The sequence below is a fragment of the Xyrauchen texanus genome, chromosome 23, assembly GCF_025860055.1.
Source record: "Xyrauchen texanus isolate HMW12.3.18 chromosome 23, RBS_HiC_50CHRs, whole genome shotgun sequence".
NCBI lineage: Eukaryota > Metazoa > Chordata > Actinopteri > Cypriniformes > Catostomidae > Xyrauchen > Xyrauchen texanus.
In genome coordinates this window covers 9,231,726-9,250,778 of record NC_068298.1, presented here as the reverse complement: position 1 = coordinate 9,250,778, position 19,053 = coordinate 9,231,726, and the positions used below count along the sequence as shown (strand labels likewise).

Here is a 19,053-nt window from a genome sequence, read left to right as displayed (position 1 = left end):
TAATATTTGATACTCTATTGTACTCTTATTTCTTTCATATTTTGACAGTTAGGCATTTAAGACAAATCAAAATATTCAGTTCCTATTGTTTCTTTTTCTAGAGCAATATAGGAGAGGTGGCACGTGCACAAACTTGTCATGGACCAGTTACATATTGAAGTGCCTACATTTCTAAACTTAACCTTAACCAAAAAAATTCACTGAGACCGCAGCATATCTTTGCCTTGGTTTATTGGGCTGAAAATATGCTATAAAACATGAGTCTCATCAGTTAACAACACTAAATAAAAGGCTTCTTTGCTTTTCTAATTCAATTAAAAGGGTGAATGCGGGGTGTGAGCTTTAGGGCTGTCTGAAATGAGCTGATTTAAAACACACCGAGCAGGTGATAACACTAAATAGCCCACAGTGCTAAACACTTCCAGTAATAGATCTTAGTGAAGGCTAATATTTTAGCGTAGTGCTGCTGATCTTATTGTCAAGATCCTCTGCCGTTATTCCTGTCGAAGTGCGTTGGGCACTCAGACGAACAGTAAGAGCATATGACCTCTGTCACACGTGTCTTTGATGGGCTTTAGCCTGTCCTGACACTAATTGAAAATCTAAAATTAGCAGTAGCCATTGTGCTGGTGTCAGAGTTAAATTACTTTAATGCATTGGGACAAAGCAGACAGTCGAGTTTGGAGGTAGACCTGCTGCTCCCTCTCCGATAGCGAATTGCTAAGCTGAGCTGGCAAATCTCTGCGCTGTGTGCTTTCGTGCACATGTGGTGAAAACGTCAGGGGACACTGGAAGCATATGTTAAAGTAAAGTAAAACACTGCAGGTTCTTTGTAAGCAGTATTTCAGTGGATTTAATGATGAGACATTCAGAAATTCACAGTAAAAAACAAATTCAATGTCAACTGGTTTCCTAATCTAAGCTGGTTTAAGCTGGTCTCCCAGCCTGACCAACTGACAAGTTATCACTTTTTTTTACCAATTAATTCCCATGACCTTTCCAGGTGTTTTTGATTACTGGATACACAATTTAAATTCAGACCAATTTGCTAATGAATCATTCAGACCATTTTGTGAACTGTTTTAATGAATTCATTGCAAGGAATCGACTCAAAAGAACGATTCACTGTAGAAATCTGATATCACTATGGCTTGTGATCAATATCTAGCTCCTGAAATGTTTTACATTTGAAAAAGAAAAAAAAATAGTAAAATATAGTTTTTGATATATATGAAATAAAAAAAAATTCCCAGGCCTGGACAAGACCATTTTGCACCCAAACACAAATTAAAAATGTTCTTATATTTCCAGGTTTGCCATATCTGTTGGGGTCGTTGTCTGTGACGACCCCCCTAAAACCAGCACATCAACTTGGCTGGTTAAATGTGATTTTTTTTTTATCAGGGCTTACTCATTTAATATTCATTTTCATGCAATCTAACAAGAATCTTTGATAAGTGGTAAAATGCACAAGACACGGTGAGAAAAACAAAACAAGTAGTAGCTAACTGCTTGTTTAGGTTTTTTGACAAGAGCTCTCAGTAGCATGTGATAATGTAAGCATCATGTCATGAGTTTGTTTTGAATACTCACTCTTTTGTGCTGGGGATCTTGTGGTTATGTATGGGTGAGATACAAGGAGGAAGTAGCATTGCATCTTTGTCAATCCGAAGCTTCTTGCCTCCACTTATATCGTCACAGTGCTCAGACTGCAGAGAGAATAAAGTTTACAAACACAATCCTCAATTTAATATATAATGTAGTTTGGCAGGATGAATACCAGTGTCGAAACATACAAGAATTATACCTGGCATCCTTTATAATCCAGGGACTCCATTACTACATTTAATCTGTTTTTTAGAAAACCAACCCTCAAAACAGGATATCACTGAAGTGACATTGCAACCCTCAAGTGCATTTTATACTGTCTAGCTCTGTTAATTGAGTTGTTGGTAACCTAGTAGAGGTTACATATATGGGCTGATAACTAAAAGGTTGTAGATTCAAGCACTGCAAGTGGTGATCCATGAGTTGTCATCAATATGCCCAAGCAAAATTGGTAAAATGTGTTTTGTTTTAAAAGGAAGAACATCATGTTGCACATTTGGTCACAAGACATGATGAGAACCAATGTAGTTTGATGTTATTAACGTAGCCCATATTAGATTTAAACACTTTATTCATATAATTTGATTTGAGAGTGGAGTCAAATTTCGTTCAGTTCATTGCATGAAGCGAATTGTGTCACATAAGATCACTTGGAATATAGTGCATCGTATTGAGTAGTATAAATTACTTTTACTGTGGTTTTATAATGGGTTTTTTTTTTTTTGTGTCCATTTTGTCTTAACTTGATTGTTCAGAGTCACTATTTACTTTCACACTGGCAAATAAACCATTTGTGACTTTTTAAAACATGTTCCACAAAAGAAAGGAAATATTTTGGGTTTGGGAGCTAAATTAGGGAGACTACTGTAAATAATGACAGAATTTTCATTTGACAGAATTTTAGGAGACCAGTCCATGATTTTAACATGACATTGGACATTAGTGACTTATTATAACACAAATAATAATGCTGGTTGGTGTAGTACAGTCGTTAAAGTTCTGGTCTGGTAATGAATTGTAGGTTTCACGCCTATAAGGTGCAATCCATGAGCTATAACAGTTTTGCCCTTGAGAAAGGTAATTAAGAAAGTTGTCTGATAATATTGCTATTGCAGCACCTGAATTCATAATTATAGAGCAAGAAAAATGTTGAGAACTCTGAACACCTGCCTTGTGTTTCCTCTTTGATTTACTTGGGTTTTTCTCTGCAGGGATGGACGCAGGTGACTGTTGCCGCCTGTGTTTGACACTGACCTCCCGACACTCAGCCTTGGTCGGGGGAGGCTCAGGGGGATCATGCCCCGGGATCCGTGACAGGAAGCTGAGTTCAATCTTAACCCAAAGTGACTTGATGTCCTCAAAGTCTCTAAGTGGTGATAAAAGTTCATTTTGTACAATGGGGATTGGGGAAAATAGAGGCTCTTCCAGGAGATCTGATGCACCTGGGTCAGGAATCGAGGTGCAGCTTGTGCTGGTAAGGCTACTAACACTCAGGATATTGCTGTTGCAATCCTTAGATTTCAAGCTAATTGTGTTGGGACCCGGGCAGGGAAGCTGGACCTTGGAGAGCTCTTCAGGGTCCGAGTGACACTCGGATGAAGACGACTCAGTCTCGATGAACTCCTTGGACTTGGGGATGATCTTGTTGGGACCTCTGTGCTTCTTCTTATCTGGAACTGGTGTGATGTTGGTCTGTGCAACATTTGTTGTAGTGGTCCGAGGTTCTTTTCTAGGAGCTGTCTTGACTCCAGGGCCCTTGCCTCTAGGTTTGGGTGGTTCTAAAGGCGGAGGCTCTTTTTCCTTTGGAGTCGAACTTGAGTTTCCTGGTCTGGGCCAGTTGTGCTCCTCACTGCTAGAAGATCGCTCAACCTTTTTGGGCTGTTTCTTGCCAGTGCTTCTCCTGGGTGGTGCTAGCTCCACTGAGGCTGGTGATTTTACCTTGGTGCTTTTGCTGTCTGGAGCTTTCTGACATGTCTTGGGTTTGGCTTTCTCGCGGATGGGACTAAGCAAAGCTCTCTCCTTGGTGTCTGCTGGTGCCAGTGCTGTGCTGGGCTTGCTTTTGCTGGAGCTCTGGTTCTCAGAGGCTTGGCTTTCATCCAGTTGAGTGCTGTTAAGCCCATGACTGTCTGACTGTGTGCTAATTAGTGCTTTATTGTGGGGATTCACTTTGTTTAGCCACTTATCTAGTTGCCACTTGTTTGTCGATGGAGGTTCAGGCTGGTGAAAGAAGAAAACAAATGTTAGTTGAGTTGTACTGTGCACACAGCTCTTAAGGCTAGGGTATACTTCATTTATCTTCATGTCATGCCTTGTTGTGCACAGTGCGCATGATGCAGATTTGTCATCAGCACAGTAAGCACAAACTTTCTTGGTACAGTCAACAGCAGTCGCATATGCCACTGACAAGAGATGTGCGAGACAAGTCGACTAGATGGTTCTGTTGGTGCTAGTCGACACTAAATTACTAATCGGTTAATATTTCCCCCCCCATTAAACTTTTTTTTTTTTTTTTACACATTTACGTTTAACTTTATATTTTTACAGAGGTTGCACTTAAATTACTGTCATACTAGTGTTACACATTTTAATATAATTCATAATACAAATATATTTAAAAAAGAGGATATCTGTAGCAGCTCCAAAGTTTCATTGCGCCTCAGGCTGCACGTGCTTCTTCCCTCTCTCACTCGCAGTGCACGCTGGAAAATGTCCTCTGGCTAGACAAACAAACCCAGCAAAGTAGCTATAGAATCACTTTGGTGGTGGTGTGGGAAATGTAAGCCCAGCATAGTTCTAGAGGGAAGACTAGCAGCTGTACATCAGCTAGCTAGGTAAGTCCTAGCCAATCACATGTAAGCCATTGCTTTATAAGTCTGCTCACAATCTATCACATTGCTGTTTCAGTGTGCTAACACGGCAACCACCACCACCCCACTCCTGTCCTGCATGGGGGTAGGCTCCTCATCCCTGCCCACTGTCTCTGGCAGGATCTGATGGTTCTGAGTACAACAACTTTGGACTGCCAAACGGTGCTTACACCAAAAAGAGACATTATATTACTGTTTTGTGTTCATCAAATATATGTAATCTAAAACTTTCCTCAAATCTGCGAGCCTTCCTGATAGAAGTGGATTTCCGAAACATTGGCGTGAAAGTCGTATGTTTTCACATTTGAGTCTTCTCTGAATCTGTGTGTGCTTGTAAGTTATTTTCCCACTGAGCTGGCTTTTTCAAGCGTAAGATAGCCGCCTCTGGTGACCATGTAGACATGTACATTTTGCCCATCAAATGTATGCTTTTGATGAAGTAGCTTAGAAAATTATTATTTTAGACAATGAATGGCATTTTTTTAATCTGCTGATTAAGAAGGCTATTTTCAGAGGTGCCGACTGCTTAACAGATTGAAATATATTTTATTCTGTGTGCACGTCATGTTTAGAATACATTAGGTTTATTGTAGGCTACATCACAGGCCTATATTCTCTATCCTATATATATTTAATTATATATATTTTTTTACATCGTAACTGTTATTAGTTAATATTTTTACTGAACAGCTGTCATATTAGACCAATGACTAATACACATTCAAACTTTTCGTAGTATTATAGATAATTATTTCGTGCATAGATCATTCGTTTTTGTAACTAGTGTTTTACCACTATTATTTTTCAATGACATATGCCAAAATCATATCTGAAGAGCAGGGTGGTGGATAGTCAATGTAATGCTGATATACACATCATGGAATTTAATGACAGCAATTGAGATGTACACACATTTGCTGAAAGTAACATATTTTGAAAAATGTATCCTCAAAATTCACAGAAAATTGTAAACTAATGATTTTTAAGACATTAACAAGGCTGTCAGTAGTGTTTGGTACTAAAACAAGGGGGAGGAAACTAATTATTCAACCGAGGCGATATATTGGTCAATCAATGTTTTAAACCACTTGTAATTGGTAGGTAAGAAAATGCAACATTTTTAAATGCATTGAATCATGTACGGCTATACAAAGTTAATATATACATGTCTAAAAAAGTCCAAATTTCTAATGATGCATATCAGCACAGCAATCATCTGTCTCTGGTGTTGATTCAAGAGAAGCGTGCTGATTCAGTCATATGACTTTCATAGACCAATGAGCTGGCACAATGATGAAAAGGCCATTAAGAAAGGAAGTCGTAAAACTTGTGAATAACAGAGGAAATGCACTGTGTATTGTCCTGATGACTGCTCACAATTCTTACTGCGGAGGCAATGTTTTCAACAGCCTTATTATCCCGTATGTTTTGTACCATTATGTTCACAGACACACGTAAATCTTTCACGCCAAACCATAAATGCAGTCTTGAATGATCTCCTAAATGATAGCAAATCATTCAGAACTGAAAGCCATGGAAACAAATGGACTTCCAGATTAACCATTAAAATCATAGGGTAAAAAATTCATTTCAGTGCACTTTTGTATCAAACCTGATGGTATGTTTTTAGACAAAAGCTGATCTTGTACTTTATTTCACTTTCAAAACCACATTCAATCTGTCATTTACACCAGCATATAAACTACCAAATTTTCACATCAAAAGTACCAGCACAGAAATTAACTGTTGAGAGTGACGAAATTGACAGGCCACCCAATGTTTCACCACTGAAGCATCAGGGTGGAGCACTGCCATTTAAAAGAGATTGAAACAGTTCTCAGAACAGCAGAACATTTGCAGTGCTAAGAGACAGATTCCTATTGGCCATCACTGGCAGAGAGCAAAGCTATACACACAGAAGGGGCGATGAGAACCGAGAAATGTTTACTCTAATGTAATGCTCTTAGGGAGCCCCGGGCAGGCTATGGTAGGACAACTTTAAAGCTGCCAATTAATCCTTTGAGGAGATCCTTTCAATAAACCCAGGCCCCCCCAAACTCATGCTGAGAAAAATTCTCTGAGAGATGGAATGCTGCCTTAGTCTCTTTTTCCCTATAGCTTAAGGAGACTTATTCACATTCATTTCTGTTCTTTTAAAATCTCTGGATAAGGGGCCTGACATTAATTATTTGAGAGAAATAATTGCATAAGTTGGGAGTCATTGAACTTCAAGGCTCAAAATTCAGAAGGTGATCAAAACAACACACAACCATAAACAACAACATAAATAAGATAGACTGAAAGATTTGTATGGGTGTATCTTACAAAACCAGTCAAGAACGTGTCAGGGACATAATTCACCCCAAGATCAGAAGAAACATAGGAAATTATACTTGCATAATACATTTTAAGACTACATCTAGGACCATTAAACTTTTTTGCATTGTGACATCATTTTAAGGACAATTAAACACATTATGCTACCAGTTCTCATTACCGCATTAACACAGGTAAAGTCAAATATGAACAAATACTACAATCATGTATAAACACTTTGCAATTTAAATGATATATTTTATTTTTGCATTATAGTAAAATAGTGATAATACAAAAATCTCAACAACAACCCAAAAACAAAAAAACAAACAATCAAGCGTAATGGTCCTACTGAAATAATAATAATAATAAAAATAAAAAAACCTGGCTTTGTGCAAATTATAATTTCTTGTTTTTGTCTTTTGATTTTGGGATGAAATGTGACTCAGACATGTAATGCGGGTAACAAAAAGTTAATGGATCAGTTTAGAATGGATGTGTTGTGATCAATTTAGATGTTAGAAACGATGTTCATTACCTCTGGTGTGGTGGCACGGGATGCCCGATTGCACTCACTGTCACTGGAGCTGCTCTCGCTGTCCGAGTCAGACTCAGAGCTGCTCTCTGATTCGCTGGAGCTCCCTGAGGCGCCGCTGGAGTGACTGGCTGGCTCGCTGGTCCTCAGTGTGGCTCCAGGGATGCTTTAGGCAAGAGAACAGACAAGAGCATTATTCACCTGATATCAGTGCATACTTCTAACCACACAAATGTGCCATTGACAGCAGAGATGTACATACTGTATGAGATATTTTATTAATACACATTGAGTCCTATGATTGAAACCATCAGGAGAAACTGGGCGAACACATTCAACAGCCAACACTTTGCTACAGTGTACTACTATAAAAACCTGTAAGTATGACCTGCCCATTACAGTTAAAGGAATAGTTCACCCAAAAATGAAAATTCTCTCATTATTTACTCACCCTCATGCCATCCAATGTGTGTTTGACTATCTTTCTTCAACAGAACACAAAAGATGTTTAGAAGAATATTTCAGCTCTGTTGGTCCATAAAATGCAAGTGAATGGGTGCCAAAATTTTGATGCTCCAAAATGTACATATAGCCATCATAAAAATTATCCATAAAATGTCAGTGGTTTCATTAATGTCTTCTGAAGCAAAAAGCTAAGTGGATGTAAGAAATAGATCAACATATAAAACATTTATTTTTTATAAAAATGTTCGCTTCTGGCCAGCTTGAGGTTTGTACTTTGACGAGGGTGGAGTTCAAACTGCATCTCGCATGATGTAAGAACGTAAGCCTCCTCTGAATAGATATTCATATTTAGACCCCTTATTAGCAGCTGTTTCTATGGACTGCTGTACTTTTTGGACACAAAATGAGTTTATGCTGTGGTCTAAGCAAGGAGCTTGATCTGATCCACTTGCATTCAAACCAATTCAAACAGCTTTGCTTGTTCACCATTCCAAGATGGCGCCACAGTTCACGTATTAAAACCAGCCGATTGAGGGATTTATGTATGATTTTCTATGCTCCTCTGCTGTTAATAACACTGCACTTCCATTTTTTACCCTGTATTTGTTGCATCAGTTCTCGTGCAAACTTGCCAACGTGTTTGACCTCGACCCTCGTTCATTTTTAGTAAAAAAGTTTTAAATATTGATCTATTTTTTACAAACCTAGTGTTTCACTTCAGAACACATTAAGTAATACACTGGAGTCTAACAGATTACTTTTATGATGGCTATATGTGCTTTTTGGAGCTTCAAAAATGTGGCACCCATTCACGTGTCTTTTATGGACCTACAGAGCTGAAATATTCTCCTAAAAATCTTAATTTGTGTTCTATGGAAGAAAGAAAGTCATAAACATCTGGGATGGCATGAGGGTGAGTAAATTATGAGATAATTTTCATACTTTGGTGAACTAATCCTTTAAAGGTATAGTTTATTCATCATTTACACACCCGTATGACATTCTTTCTTCCATAGAACACAAATGAGTTATTAAGCAGAATGTCAGCCTTTGTCAGCATTTACTTATTTAATAGACATGAAGCTAACTACTGGTTTGTGTAGTTAGCTTACTATCTTGTAGTGTACATTTGTTTACATTCATTTAGTCATTTAGCAGACACATAGCTAACTACCTTTTGTGCAGTTAGCTCTGTATATTGTAGCTAAATGTTTACATTTATTTAGTCATTGAGCAGAAGTGTAGCTAACTACTTTTTTGTGTAGTTAGCTTAGTAGCTTGTAGCATACATCAAATTTATGTCATTTAGCAGACAGCTAACTCTTTTGTGCAGTTAACTTAGTAGCTTGTACATTTATATTTATTTAATTTAGCAGTTTTGTTACTAACTACTTTTTAAAAAGTGAAGCTTGACTGTAGTTGAACCACTTTACATTTTGAATAGCGTAGCTTGTTAAGCTTGGTTTTAAAATAGCTTCCACAACATTGAAGACGGAAATTAAATTTTCATGTTAAATACTACTTACCAAATTAAAAAGTGAAAAAAAAAAAGAAGTTTGCTATGATATTTTTATCATTGTTTTTTTATTTATATATAATTTAGTTCTTGCTGCTGCAGTGAACAAACTAACAACAAGACAATTTTTCCAGTTGATGATAGAAGATATTACTTCGAGAAAGCTAGACAGAAAGATATTAACAGTTAGCTAGAGACAAAATGACCACAGAATGAGGCTTTGTTTACTTCTCCTCCTACGTGGCTTTTACTTTGCTCAGTCTGTATTATCAGTCATGCTCAGCATTATTCATGAGTTCATGAAAGGCCACAGCGCTCTAATCCAATAAGCAATTCTCTCCTCAGAGCATCCTCAGGCATGGCCATCCAAGACTGTTCAACATGGAGTCAGACATGCCAGAAGAAAGTAAATTAAATTCCTTTCCAAAGGTCAGAACAGGCTGCTTTATGTTGACACTTCATTATCGATGATGTTACGACAAGAAAGGTGTTCTACAGCTCTAGCAGAAAGACATGGAATGCATTAACCAGGAAAGAAGTATTTGTCCCTGAGAAGTAGAAAAATAAACCATGACATAAGCTGTATACAAAATTGGTCACTTGTGCACTCATCACTGTATGTCGAAAACCCCAAAAGTGTGCGACAGTGGCCATATGCAAACAAAGTGCCATATGCAAACAAACGATGGCAAACTTTTAACAGAATAAACCTCACTATTCACAATTTTTGATCCCAAAGTGATTTTTAGTGGAAGTATGAAGTCATGTTACCTATGGGCATATCATCAGAATGTGTCCAAATACCTTTTGTCCTCATTTTAACTGTATAACCAAACTAAATTATTTTTGTAAAATGTTTTTCTTAAAAAGTGTGTTTGTGATATCATTCTTTAAAAATGAAATACTACTTGGTTTGATATTTTGTTCCCTAATGCAATGGCATTCATACATTTAAGTGTGGCTTTAGGGTCCAAATTTTTTTTTGGGCCACTGCATATAGCAGGTGTGGGGAACCTTCAAATTAAGGGTCAGAGTCTTTACAAAATTATTTGCGGACCATACAATTGCTTGCAAATTATGATTGTGTGTTAAAATTAAAATGCTCATTCCGTTAAATGCTCATACACCAAGAAAAAAGGACTTTCTATTATCCAATATTTTGCAAAAATATAAAACATTTTTTTTATAATTATTTAATTTATTTAGTTTTACCGTTAATGGAAACAAGGCAATTTTTTTGCTTGTCCAATTATTTCTCGAATGGCATTGTGGGCTGGGTAAAATGGTCTCATGGGCCCTGAGGCCTGACGTTCCCCACTCCTGGTAGGAAATAGGGAACAATTTAGGACACCTGTGTCCACTGATTTTTTTGGTTACCTTAAAACTTTTGAAACACGCAAAGAGGCTATTAATCTTGAAGTCAAAATAAAACAATAGTGTAGATCAACATTGGATTGGTCAGTAATTTGCGTTGATTTATGACTGTGGAGATCTCAGTCCAGCAGCTATACATGTATTTTGTTATTGGCATAGCTAAGTTAACAAGTTCAAAATTACGATTAGTTATGAGCATTGAATTTTACGGCTACAACAAGAAAAGATAGATAAATAGATAAAAAGGTGTTGATAAAAATACTAAAATATTATTATTATTATATAGCAATAATAGCAATAATAATAATAATTATTAAATGTTTTGTTAATTAAAAGAAATAACTTTTTTTTTTTTACTTTATATCACCTGTTCTTTTGCCTCTTTAAATTTATTGTAAATTAAAATAATAATAATAATAATTTAAAAAAATAATAATTATATATATATTTTTTAAATATATATATATATATATATATATATATATATATATATATATATATATATATATATATATATATATATATATATCACAGTTAGTCTGAATAACTCTATAAAATACCTTCTAGAATGGCCACAAAGCTTCAGAAAACACAAAAGGCTTGAAATCTACTTTTCTTTCGAAACACCGAGCTCTGTGACCTTTGTCTATGCAATTATCACTGATTTATGTGGTACACACATACAAAACTAAAGGAAAAAAGCAAAATACTATTCAATCTCAATCTCTCTCAATCTTTTTGGTTTTAATAGGGCTGACCTTTGTTTAACTGCCATAGAAACCCATGAGACAGATGAGAGAAAGGATAGTCCAAAATAAATGAATAAATGGATCACCCACCTTTTACCACAGATGATATTGTTTATCTTTAAACACAGAATGTGTAATACAACACGGTCCCCAATTAGGTCCCCTTTCTAGAAAATACGTAATATTCTAAAATATGTTAATATAAACTCTTCAATCTTAGGGACATTTTAGGGATGGGTATTTTGGTTATTTTGTTTACTCGAATACTCGAGGGGCAATGACATTTACAGTGTACATAACTTTATATATAATAACATGTCAGACAAACATCTTTGGCTGCTGAATTGCATCTTGTTTATCCAGTAGATTGTCTATTCATTATTAAAGGCTGTTATAAAATAATATGTTACAAAATGTACAAAAGATTGCATAATCAAAATAATCAGTTGTGATCAGTTGAATGCCACATTGTTGAATTAAAGTACCAATTTCCTTCCGAAACAGAAAAATCTGTACATTATTCCAAACTTATGGCCGCCAGTGTGTGTGTGTGTGTATATATATATATATATATATATATATAAATTAGCAGATTTGCATTGCTTATAAAGTGACTTTTTATCATTATTCATAATTAACTATATCAATGTCCCCAAACAGACTGGATAGAAAGGCTTTGGGAATAGTTTTCTCCTTGAACATGGAGTTACAGCAGCCCCTCGGCTAAATCAACCAGAGTTGGGCCCCTGGGACTGAAAGAACTGGGTAAAGTAAACCAACAATTGACTCTATAAATCTAATTGGCAAAGATAACATATATCTGCTTTAGTAAGGATGTATGTATGGCAAGTGTAAAACAAGAATTGAGTGACAACAATTATTATGCCATTTATTAGGAGTATAAAGTTAAAAAATGTCCAATGCAATGTCATAATCAACCTGACTGAGACATTGTTTTGATATTTTAATTGTTTAAAAAGTCTGAATATTTCAATGCATGAAATAGAAAGATAAATAGTATAGTAGCATCACATTAGCATACTGTATTAGCATTCATTTGCAGCCTATCTTGAAACACTCAAGGCATAAAACACTTCAATAATTAAATTCAAAATGTCTTAAGTGCTATCTACACATGATACAGACTTAAACAAGTTGATATCTTAAATTCACCATAAGTAATGGTATGCGAGAGCTGTCAAGGCTCTTGTTAACTTTCAGTAAGTGCAGAATTTGCATGAGCATCCCGGTTCATTATCAGATTTACTGGCTTTAATGCACTGTCAATACATGGTGCTATTACCAACCAAAAGGAACTCCAGGCATATGCAAAGCATCTTAAACAACTCTAGTGGATAAATAAGTAACACAGCAATATTTAAAACCATTTAGACTTTAAACATTCAATGTTTTACAGTGCAGACTAAGATAATAACTTAAGATACTAACTGACATGTAAAGCGACCGACCACAGTTTATTTAGATTATTTTGTGGTATTTAGGGGCAGGGAATTCTCTAAAAGTTGATTCCACAATAACAGACTGTTGTGAAAAACACTAAAATTTAAATAATGATGCAGCATCATGTGAATGGACTGGGTGGCCCGTGGGTTGCTGCCTAATGCTGAGATCAGAAACACACTAGCACATACACCCACAAACCCTGATCTATCACTACAACATGTTGAAGCTATAGGGACCCTCTAATAATGACTAGTGTTTTTCTTCTCCGTATTTACACGGATACAGTGACTTCAGATCAGTGTTACAGATAGTCACAGCCTGGTGGTCTGTTTAATGGGCTAAATCACAGATGGATAGAGATTAGAATGGAGGGGGGTCAAGTAACACTAGTGCCTGTCACAAACAAGCTGGTTGAGATGACCTATTAAAACCAGATCCAGATATTCACACCAGGCACAAAGGACCACAAGTAAATTGAGTCAAACGATACCAAGGAGGTTTAACACAATGGTTCTCAACTGATGGGTTGAGACCCAAAAATGGGTTGCATGTCTGTCCTGATATGGTCACGGAGAGTAGGGGCAATCACAATGATGAATGCAAATAATAAAATGCAACTAACCATATAATTGTTCATAGTTAGGATAGCAAAATAAATAGGTTTCAACTTTTAAAAGGGAGCAGAAAAGCATCCTTTATCTTTTGTTATTGATGTTGAAACGCATGTTGGAACCACAAGAATGAGCAAAGCCCAAGCCTGTCATTAGAGACAATCCTGTCAGTGAGCTCTGAGATCAGGCAAAAAGCAAAAAAAATAAAATAAATTGCCACTGGTGAAATATCTTCTATAATATAATAAAATTGCCTATACTGAAAATGAGGATTCTTTTGGCCCACACAAGGGGCTGTGCATACGGAATCCATTATTGCATCAGCTTTTCTTTGTATTTGGAAGTAAACATGAGCCAGGCAGAGATCTTTGACCATTGCGTGTTTTCACTGTCTGGCAAAATGAATGGCAAGTTTTTGAGATGCTTTGTCAAGTTAAAAGCCAGCCTGGTCATGTGAAATTTACGTAAGCATTGCAAAGTTTTTGAAAACTGAAATTACCTCTCAGCCACCCTACTCTCTGGATATCGGCATCGGCCATTAAAAAACCCATTTCAGTCGACCACTAATCATTTCCCAAAGTATTTGGTCCTCTGGAGAGCATTTTCGAAAGTCTTTGTTTTTGGTGGAGGAAAATGCAGTTCCAGTATGGCTGGCAGTCACAAATGTGGCAAAATCAACTTAAAAATGTATTAGTTGGACATAGTGTAAAAAACGAATCTCGAGGCACCTACATTGTGTCCCATTCAGTTGCATTCCATCTAGCTTTTTTAAAAACAAGAACGCGTCCTGTATGTGTGTGGCCCATAATGGAGTAATTATGGAATCTACTAGGGATGTGCCCGAAGCCAAATACCTTATTCGGAATGGCAGAATAATGATTTTAAAATGAATAACTGATTCATCCGTATAATGTAAAAAATATTTGGTATGACTGATTATCCCAAAAGCACAAGGATAAAGCGACGTTTTAAATAAAAATATCCAAAATTACAAGAATTTCTGAATCTGAGCAGCTAATATTTCTTAAGTGTATACCTTATGAATGAAAATGTGCACGTTGTGATTTCACGTATGTGGTCTCCATTAATTGTGCACGTCTGGAGCTTGTCAAGTGTAACATTAACTATGATTCGACATCATATCCACTTTCCACTTCTTGAAATGTCTATGTTAACATATCTCACATGTGATTCGCATGTATTTATTTATAGCCTTAACCTGAGCACAATGTTTAATTCCTGACCTAAAATGATCCTATCCTATTCTATCCATCTCTTAAAGTTGACCACATTTATGTCCACATCAGCAATTAAGGTAATATACTGGTAAGACTTTATTCAAGAAAAAAAAGTTAAAATGCTCCATAAAGGTTTAAATGCTCAATAGAGTATTCATCTATAAGGAATATTCATCTTTCTGTAAAACGATGAAACTGAAATATGCTCCGTCGTTGTCCTTTTTAAAACTGGGCTAAATTTGAAAATATTAAGTGATCTTAAATTCTGGTGAGGCACTACATAAATTGATTATTATTATTATTATTATTATTATTATTATTATTATTATTATTTAACTAAATAATGGTGTGCTATCGTAAAAAATCCTGATAGATTTACGGGACTTTCACCTGCTTGTAGTCTATGTAGATTTTAGTTTATTTTATTTTAATCCTTGCATTTGTATTTATTATTCACTTCAAAATGTGTGCTTGACATTTCACATTTTGCTTGAAACCTCCTGCCTTCAGAATAATGTTGTTGTTCAAGAACAGACAAACAAAAATTCAGTATCATGCAAATATTAATATCTGAAATACCAGGAGAAACCAGAGTTAACAACATATTCCACTGTTAATGCAGCCTACAAATTCAGCTTCATCTGGTAAGAAAAAAAGAATAAAATAATATTTGTTAAAATAAAATTTGTATAATAATAATAGGCTATTATTATGAAAAGGCATATTCAAGCCATATTTTATTAATAGAAACTATAAATATAACACTTGAAAATAGGCGTTTTGTTTAGTTTTGACACACTTTCGGTTTAAGGCCCGCCCACACCGTTCTATCTGAATACAAATACAGATAATTTTGTCATATGAACAGATACAGATACAAATATAGATAATGGCTTCACTGAACACCACTAGACTCTACCAACAGTGGTTAACTGCCCATGCTAACCGGCCAAACCTTGAGACCTCAGTAAAGGCTGCCCTCGTTCTTGAGCATCAATTTTTTTGTAGACCGTAATTATTTACAGGTCTATCAAAGTTGAGACATCTTCAAGAACCCTGAGCAAGGTCACATTATTATTCTTGCTATATCTTCTCCACATCTCATTTCCAAGGGCAGAACGATCAGCTTTTTCTTTTCTTTTTCAACCTCTCCTTCAATGAAGTTTATTGGTTAATTATAGATGAATGAATTCTGCGGTTGCACGAGCAGGCAGAGACTGAGCCTTGACTCAGAAGCTGATGTTTGATTTTATTCCCTTTAGAAATGGAGCTGGGGCGGTTTCAGACATTGAGTCTGGACCGCAACCTGTTGATACTGCCAGCCAGGAGAATTTAAAGTGTGAATTCATGATATCCATCAAAAAGTTCAAACTAATTTGAGTATGCAAGGTCTCTGCGCAAAATATGATTATCTATTTGCGAGTGAAACCAAGAAAGAGGATGAAATATGAAATGAAGGAGAGAAAGATTTCATTTATAAGTAATCAGCCCATTGCTTCATAAATGATCTTCTGCATGCAGGGCATACATTATTTTATTAAATCACCTCGAAGAATAACTTGCTGAACATCTTTAAAACAATGACTGTGACTTCCCTTTGTCTTTAAATCCATTAAAGCTTTATTTGATTAAATCATTGGCCTGTTTGCATAAGGAACACATTATAGATCCCGTGACACTGTTTCAATACAACATTTCTACATTTGAGATGAGATTTTACATTTGAGAGGGACATAGTGAGAATATTTAGATGCTTGATGGTTGGTTTCCCAAGCTCATATTAATTCAGTCCTTCATTAAAATGTTTTGTAAAATAGAGTTAAAACTGAAACTTTGAAATGTAGTCCAAAACAACAAAAATTCCACCAAAGGCAACTAGCTGTCTATGATTGACAGATGTCAAAAGTATTTCTTTACCCTAATTTGAAATACTTGAGCATCACAAGTTTTATGTTTTTTTTTTTTTTGAATCTTAAAACGCACAACATTTTCTGAAACCGTAATTTAGATTATTTTGCTAAAAGATTTTTCCTGGCAAACAATAAAACGGGTGAAAAATATCTTAGACTTACACTGAAGGAGGGACTCAAGCCAAATCTAGTGACCAGAATAGCTAAAAGATTTGGGGTGGGCTTTTTTGACTTGGGCCAGTAAGCAACCACCTAGAAACAACCCAGTTCACTCTAGCAATGCGCCAAAAAGCCTCAAAGACCATCTTAGCAATTGCACAGCGACACCCTGGCAACCACCCACAACACCCTAGCATCATGGAAGTGACATTTGCATGGGTTATAGCACCACTGATACCTGGTACCATTAAACACAGCCCCCTGTAATCTGTGGATACACATTTGAAGACATTTAAGTAATGGAGATGGGTCGATTTCAACACTGCACCTGCAGACGTCTTTGGCTTTGTTTTGGCAATGTAACCATATGATACATTCATTAACTAAAGTGGCTGTTTGCCTTGAATGATCAGCAGTATACACTCTCTTTAAGTAGGACACATTCTCTTAACTGTCTGTGCTGGTGTCTGGTAACATTTACATGCCGTATCCATGCTACAGTAGAAATGTTTTTTAGACTGCTTGTTAGTAGTGGTATTTAAGGCAAGCATAACTATTCCTATTGCTCATTCTTGGGGTTAGGTTTTTATTTTTTTATTTATACTTATTAAAAGTATAAAACATCCCACACTGTTTGTGCTACAACCATGAATTATTGTTGCGATTTGCTGAGGAAATGTGTTATTACTTCTATAAACATATAAATATATGACATTTGCCTGGCGGATCCCATCTGTCTTGGGGCAGGAATATTATAGCAACTTGGGGGTGGAAACTTTTCACTTGGGCCTGTAAGTAACCACCTAACAACGCCCTACCAATCAACCAGAACACCCAAGCATCGCTCTGACAACCCCCCAGAATTGTGGCTGTAAGTAGGCAAGCACCATTTTAAGAAATTTAAGTCTATTTTAGTATACATTAAATGCAATAGTATTCTTGTTTTGGTAACAAAAGCATAAATTGCCAGGTTATATGAAACAAGTTAAAAATGTAGCCTACAGTATAAACTTGGTACATGACTAAATGCAAAGTACAGTAATCTTTACATAAAGTACTCTGAATGACATTGCATAGATAACCTAAATGTTTTAACCAAATTAAAATTATTTTTAAACTCCATATGTGGCTATTTTTAAATGCCAAAGTCTCGCAGAAAAGCCCTGAAGGTTCCAGCCGGAAATATTTCTCACATAATTATGCTCTACTTGTTTGGAGATTTTTTTTCTTCCTCAAATAGAGCAGGTCTGCAGCCATTGCGAAGGGTGTTACACAATCCCAGGCCTCTTTTTAGCCTGTGTTTTGAGAGGGTGAACAGAGCAAATCCCACCGCCTTGTACAGCTTTTCCCATGCCACAAAGCCAAAAAAAGATTTATCAAAGCTAGCAAGTAAAGTCAAAAGAAAGTTAAATGTCAAAGATAATAGTAGATTTAAAGGATATATTACGCACACATGCAGTTATGAGGTGGCTGTTCTGTTCAAGGCCTGTCAGCAACTAGAACACAGGAATAACTTTTGACATTTTCGTTTCTTGCTGAGGAGCATATGTATCTTTTGCATCCTTACTGCTTTGAGCAGTAGCGGTTGTAGGGACTGGAGGCAGAAAAATGGTTAGGAGAATAATAGAGGCCCTGCATTCCACACCAGAAAATCCTCAACGTCATAAATTAAAGACTCAGCTCGGCTAACGGCAAACAAACGAGCCAGATGCCTGAAAAGAGTCCTTTAAAAGCTGCTGTGTTGAGTGTCAACCATCTTGAGATCAAAGAGAATTCTGTGGACACACCTAGACCCATTCATGTTCATGTACCCCCACACTTAATGGACATCACATGACTGGCCATTCACTCAGGGCCTAAGTCTCCAGAAATCCAAGAGAAGCTCCTTTGTTACATACTAATGCTCTGCTCATTAGCTGGAGTGGTGGTGGTGTAGTGGTCTAAAACACATAACTGGTAATCAGAAGGATGCTGGTTCGATCCCCACAGCCACCTTGTTCCTTGTTCCACAATGTTGCACATTGTGTCCTTGAGCAAGGCACTTAACTCCAGGTTTCTCCAGGGGGATTGTCCCTGTAAGTAGGGCTCTGTAAGTCGCTTTGGATAAAAGTGTCTGCCAAATGCATAAATGTAAATGCTCATACCTTCAAATGTATAAGTGAAATTTCCAAGTGTATACACATATCAGGACATCTCATCTTAATCCAGGAACTTTGACACAATTGCAAAACTTACGTTACT

At 36.4% G+C, this 19,053-nt stretch overlaps 1 protein-coding gene across 1 annotated transcript in view; it reads right to left on the bottom strand.

The window, feature by feature from the left end:
* The window catches only part of LOC127663059 (AF4/FMR2 family member 2-like), a 245,911-nt gene that overhangs the window by 20,408 nt on the left and 206,450 nt on the right, over positions 1-19,053 (bottom strand). Inside the window, exons 10-12 of the mRNA XM_052154466.1 lie at positions 7,330-7,492; positions 2,779-3,825; positions 1,594-1,709 (exon numbers count right to left, since the gene is read on the bottom strand). Coding sequence (XP_052010426.1) covers positions 1,594-1,709; positions 2,779-3,825; positions 7,330-7,492 — 1,326 coding nt within the window. The remainder of the gene's footprint in view (positions 1-1,593; positions 1,710-2,778; positions 3,826-7,329; positions 7,493-19,053) is intronic.